A 5,935-nucleotide genomic window follows, 5' to 3' on the forward strand; every position below is an offset into this window, starting at 1 on the left:
AATCATCCATTCTGATATATGTTGCCCAGATATAGATGTGCAATGTCAAAAATACTTCAGCACTTTTGTAGAAGATTACTCATGATACATGTATCTCTACATGCTTCATCACAAAAGCGAAGCATTATAAGCCTTTAAAGTTTTCAATGTTAAAGTAGAGAAACAATGCAGTAAGCAAATCAATATTGTGAGAACTGATAGATGTGGTAAGTATTATGGTAGATATAATAAAGATAGACAAACACCTGGTCTATTTGCAAAGTTTCTTCAAGATAACGATGTAGTTGGCCAATACACCATGTTAAGCTCACCTGATAAGAATGGTGTTGCAGAAAGAAGAAACTAAACTTTAATATATATGATGCGAATTATGCTTAGTAGTTTTAAGTTGCCTAACTCCTTATAGGTTAAAACTCCCAAAATGGTTGTGTATATATTAAAATGAGTTCCAACCAAGGCTAACCCAAAGACACCTTTAAGTTGTTCAAAGGTTGGAAATCGATTTTGCGACATATACGAGTATGAGATGCCCATCTAAAGTAAGAGTTTATAACCCATAAGAAAAGAAACTAGACCTAAGGACCATTAGTGAGTATTTCATTAGATATGCCGAAAGGTTCAAAGGATACAGATTCTACTGTCCATCTCATAGCACTAAAATTATGGAATCGAGAAATGCAAAATTTCTTAAGAATTACTCAATTAGTGGGAGCGATCTATATCAGGACACAATTCCCGTGAGTCAACTTTTTACTTCAAGTGAGAGATTAGTTATCATACATAACACCCCTCAAGCTCAACCAGGTGTTGAGCAACCAATCAATGAAAATCCATGAGCTGCTGAAAACACTATAGTAAATCAAGTTGTTCAAGAAAATCTGGAAATTATTAAACAACTAGTTGAACAACATGACCCACAAGAAAATGTTGGTTCAACATTAAGAAGATCTACCAGAGAAAGGAAATCAATAATTTCTAGTGATTATATTATGTATATGCAAGAGTCTGACTATAATATTAGAGCTGAGAATGATCCCGAGTCATTTTCACAAGCTATGAGTTGCAAAGAGTCAAAATTGTGGTACAATGCTATGAAAGAATAGATGAATTCCATGAAAAGTAATGATGTTTGGATCTTGTGTCGTTGCATGAAGGCGTAAAAGCCATTGGATGTAAATAGGTCTTCAAAACAAAAAGAGACTCAGTGGGAACATAGAAAGATATAAAGCTAGACTCATTGCAAAAGGATTCACTCAACGAGAAGGAATTGATTATACTGAGACTTTCAGTCCTATATCTAAGAAAGATTCCTTGTGCATTGTGTTAGCATTAGTAGCTTATTTTGACCTTGAGTTGCAACAAATGGATGTGAAAACCACTTTTCTCAATGGTGACCTAGAGGAAAAGATATATATGAGACAACCTGAAAGATTCTCCTCTAGTGATGGTGAACACTTGGTATGCAAGCTAAAGAAGTCCATGTATTTAAAATTTCATGAAGTTATCCATTTATTTGGTTTTGTTGAGAATATTATGGATCAATGCATATACCAGAAGGTCAGTGGGAGTAAAATTTGTTTTCTAATTCTATATGTGGACGACATTTTACTTGCAACAAATGACAGGGGTATGCTACATGAGGTGAATAATTTCTTTCTAAAAAATTTGATATGAAAGATATGGGTGATGTGTCTTATGCATTGGCATTAAGATTTATCGTGATTGACATCGTGGTAACTTAGGTCTATCTCAAGAAACCTATATCAACAAAGTTTTATAAAGATTTTGGATGAAAGATTGTTCATTGAGTGTTGCTCCTATCGTGAAGGGTGATAAGTTCAATTTGAACCAGTGCTCAAAGAACGAATTTGAGAGGGAGCAAATCAAAAATATTCCATATGCTTCTATTGTTGAAAGCATGTTGTATGCTCAAGTTTGCACAAGACCTGACATTGCATTTACAGTCAGAATATTGAGAAGATATCAGAGTAATCTATATATTGACCACTGAAAAATTGCAAAGAAAGTTTTGAGATGTCTTAAAGGGACAAAGGACTACATGCTTATGTACAAACGATCAAACAATTTGGAGGTGATTGGCTACTCCGATTCAGACTTTGTCGGCTATGTTGATTCACGTAAATGAACATTATGTTATATATTTATGTTTGCTAGTGGAGCTATATCTTGGAGGAGCATCAAAAATACCTTAACTACTACTTCCACTATGAAGGCTGAGTTTGTTTCTTGTTTTGAGGCTACCTCACAAGGAATATAGTTGAAGAGTTTCATTTCTAGGCTTAAACTTATGGATTCGATTTCTAGATCATTGATGATATATTGTGACAATTCAACTGCTATCTTTATGGCTAAGAACAATAAAAGTCAAAGTCAAAGTAAACATATCTACATTAAGTATCTAGCCATAAGGGAACATGTTAAAAAAAAAGAAAGTGATCATTGAGCAAATCAACATTGAGCATATGTTAGTTGATCCTTTGACTAAAGGCATGCCACCACAAAAAATTAAGGATCATGTTATCACCATGAGACTTTTCCCACCTTGTAAATTTTTGTTGTAAGAATGATTATAAAGAAACTCTGTTAAGTTTGATGTTTCTCATATTTTGTGCGCATATTAATTTGATTATTTCGAGAAATGCCACTAAAGTTTGGACCTGGAATAAACATTGGGTTTATTTATTAAAAATTTTGGGCTAACGCGTTGAGACATAATATATTGTGGTACATGGAAGATACTACTTAAATTCTAAGAGAAAATATTGTCATGATTCGTGCATTATGTTTTGACTTTAAGTTTTCATAGACAATACGAACCAAATGGGAAAATGTTGAAACTCCTTATGGTTCGTGAGGTCATTCCTACGTTTCCCATGCTCCCACTTTTGTTGCCCGCTACTTGTTTATGTGGTAGTGGATGTTTGCGTGATAGTGGGATTGATGGTTTTTTTATGGGGAACCACCACTATAAATACAAACTAGCTTAAAGTCCCCTAAGCACCAAAAACAAATTTATGAAAATATTCCATCTATTGAAGTTTTTGAATGCTTAGAAGACTTTGGCAGTTTTCAATTTTTCGTATGGCTAAATTTGACGACTTCATCAATGGTTTGACGTGCTCAACAGTGGTGTAACAACATTTGAATTTTGGCATTTGGTTCAAACATTGACTGAAGTTATTTATGTTCGATCTTTTCTGCTGCACTATAACGTTTAAACCGTTATTTATGCTTACAAGTAGCATTTGTTATTATTAGTACATAAGAACACCATTTCAAAAGAAATTCTAAAAATGACAGCAAATTGCAATCCATCACAATAACAATGGAAGAGTTGAGAAAAGACTGAAACGCTTGATTGGTTTACTCAGTTTTTAGGTTGGAGTCGGAGGGTAAATGCTTGCAAGGAAAGAAGAACTTGCTTCATTCTCTCCTTGGAATCCTCATCAATAAGGTTACCATCGCTATCAAACTTTGCCGGAGGCTGAAACGCATTCAAGTAAAACTCGGGTTTATTGATGAAATGTAGATCAAGGAAAACCCCAACTTGGCGAAGATGATAATGTGATCGCGCACCACCAAAGCCTCCTCCGGCGCTTACGATGGCAGCCGCTTTATCTACCCATACATTTGGTGGTCTTGAAGCCCAGTCAAGTGCATTCTTCAGAGGCGCTGGAATGGTGCATATAATGAAGTAATGTGAAATGGACTGTTTTGATGTTTAAAAGGAATCCTAAAAATGATAAATCCTATCCTAGTAAACTGTCTAGTATCCAAACCATACAACTTCATATATATATATATAAAGGATGGATTTATATTTGAGATGATGGGAGTGCATATATAATTAATAAACCTATACTTTGTGATTATATTATAAATGACTGATTCATTTGAGAAGTTATAGATTTATACATCAAATGCAGATATAAAGTTGTTAATGAAATGAACATTAAAGACACTGCTCCACAGAGTAAAAATAAATAAATAAAAAAGTAGGAAAGCATGGGGGGAAGGGGATGAAGATACCAGTAAGAGAATAGTTGTATTCAGGGGAAGCAAAAAGGATGCTATCAGACTCCAAAATTTTCTGCCTGAAAGCCTCAACCGCAGGGGGAAATTTGCCATCAACTTCCAGATCTGTATCCAGCATTGGAAGTGGTGAAATGTCTATGTATTCCATTTGAACCCCAGCAATGGACTCCTTGGTAAGCTCCAAAGCTGAAAAAAAAAAGAGAAATTAAACAAATCAACATTCCCCAGAAAAACAAAATCCAAAACCCAAACTGAAAAAATATTTACCGGTTCGAATTAAGCCTCTGTTGAAAGAGGCTTTCCTTAAAGACCCACAAATGGCAGCAACTTTAATCACTGGTTTCGATGCTACAACAGCTTCCATTTTGCTCTTATATCTTACAACTTTCTCGTCTCCCTCAGATTAACTTAGTTATGTGGGTTATACAGGAGGGTGGAAGGATGAGCTTTGGGAGGGGAAATTGATGAAATGGTTTGGGATATGATTCATCGATGACGATTGGAGTTGGTGGATTTTCTTTTTTTAGTTTCGATAATTTGATTTGGTGTGATTTGGACCACGGGAATAGAATAATCAATAAAGATGCTTTTTTTTCCCTAAACTAAGCAAGGCATTTTTCTTGTTAAACTATCTTGATAGCCGGTAGGGGTTTTTTCACATTCAAACTATAAAAATTTATAAAATTAATTATTTAATTTTTTTTAGTTAAATGGTTAATAGGAAGATGAGTGGTAGTTTGGCCGCATAAAAAATTTAATCTTCGACGTTTATACATTGCATCATTTAGTTTTAATTTTTTTTTTAAATAGCGTGTAAAGGCCCAATTTTGGCCCAACTTAAACCAACCTAATCCCAACCCAAACACAAAAAATAAATAAATAAATAAAAACCTTGGCCACCTACTCCACCACCTTTGTTGGCCACCCACCTTAGCCACCTACTCCACCACCTTTGTTGGCCACCCACCTTAGCCACCAACTCCACCACCCTTGGCCACCTAAACCACCCCAACCACTCCACTTGTAAAATTTGGCTATAAAAGCCATTCAAGACTTTGTTTTTAGAGGTGGGTTTTTGGTTTTTTGGAGAAGGATTGTTCTTTGTTTTGGAGGAGGTTTTTTTTGTTTTTTGGAGGTGTTTTTTTGTAAAAAATGTTATTTTTGTTTCTTGAAAAGGCTAGTTTTTGGAGATTAATCAAAGATCAAAGCAAAAGAGGTTTTTTTGAGGTCCGGCCGCCGTGTACGGTGGCACCGATGGCGGCCCGTGGGGGTCCATGACCGAAGCAAAGCCGGACCAACGGCCGGATTTAGAAAAGAGGGAGAAAGAGAGTTGAGAGCTTTGTTTTATTATTTTATTATTTTTACTATTATTTATATTATTATTATTATTTCTCATGTATATATTATTTTTTATATTATTATTATATTATATATGCCCTCTCCATATTTATTTATATTATTACTATCATTATTGTTACTTTTATTATTTTTTATTTCTAACTACTATTATTATATATATGTATTATTGTTTGTATTATTATTATTATCACCCCTATTGTTATTACTTTACTTTTGTATTCTAATATATTATTAATATTACTTATATTTTTATTATTTTTGCTATCACTATTACTGTTATATATTAGTGTATATTTTTATGTATATATATATTTTATATATAGTATTATTTTTTATTACTTTAATTTAATATTTTTATTATATTTGCTTTTTGTATTTCTATATTTATTATTATATAGTAGTGTGTATTTCTATTATATACATATATATATACATTTATATATAGTATTATTGTTTACTTTACTTTAATATTATTCTTATTATCATTATATCCAACCCAATAATAATTCTTTCATAAAAG

The 5,935-nt window shown here is 33.3% G+C and overlaps 1 protein-coding gene across 1 annotated transcript; it reads right to left on the reverse strand.

Annotated features, from left to right (window-relative positions):
- Positions 1-3,188: 3,188 nt before the first annotated feature.
- LOC121216226 (NADPH:quinone oxidoreductase) lies at positions 3,189-4,693 on the reverse strand. The gene is made up of 3 exons (XM_041091642.1): positions 4,324-4,693; positions 4,051-4,242; positions 3,189-3,693 (listed from the first exon to the last, which is right to left on the reverse strand). Exons 1-3 carry the CDS (start codon positions 4,418-4,420, stop codon positions 3,389-3,391), a joined length of 594 nt encoding a protein of 197 aa, XP_040947576.1. The 5' UTR covers positions 4,421-4,693; the 3' UTR covers positions 3,189-3,388.
- Positions 4,694-5,935: the final 1,242 nt, after the last annotated feature.

This window comes from Gossypium hirsutum, chromosome D04, assembly GCF_007990345.1.
Source record: "Gossypium hirsutum isolate 1008001.06 chromosome D04, Gossypium_hirsutum_v2.1, whole genome shotgun sequence".
Classification (NCBI taxonomy): Eukaryota; Viridiplantae; Streptophyta; class Magnoliopsida; order Malvales; family Malvaceae; genus Gossypium; species Gossypium hirsutum.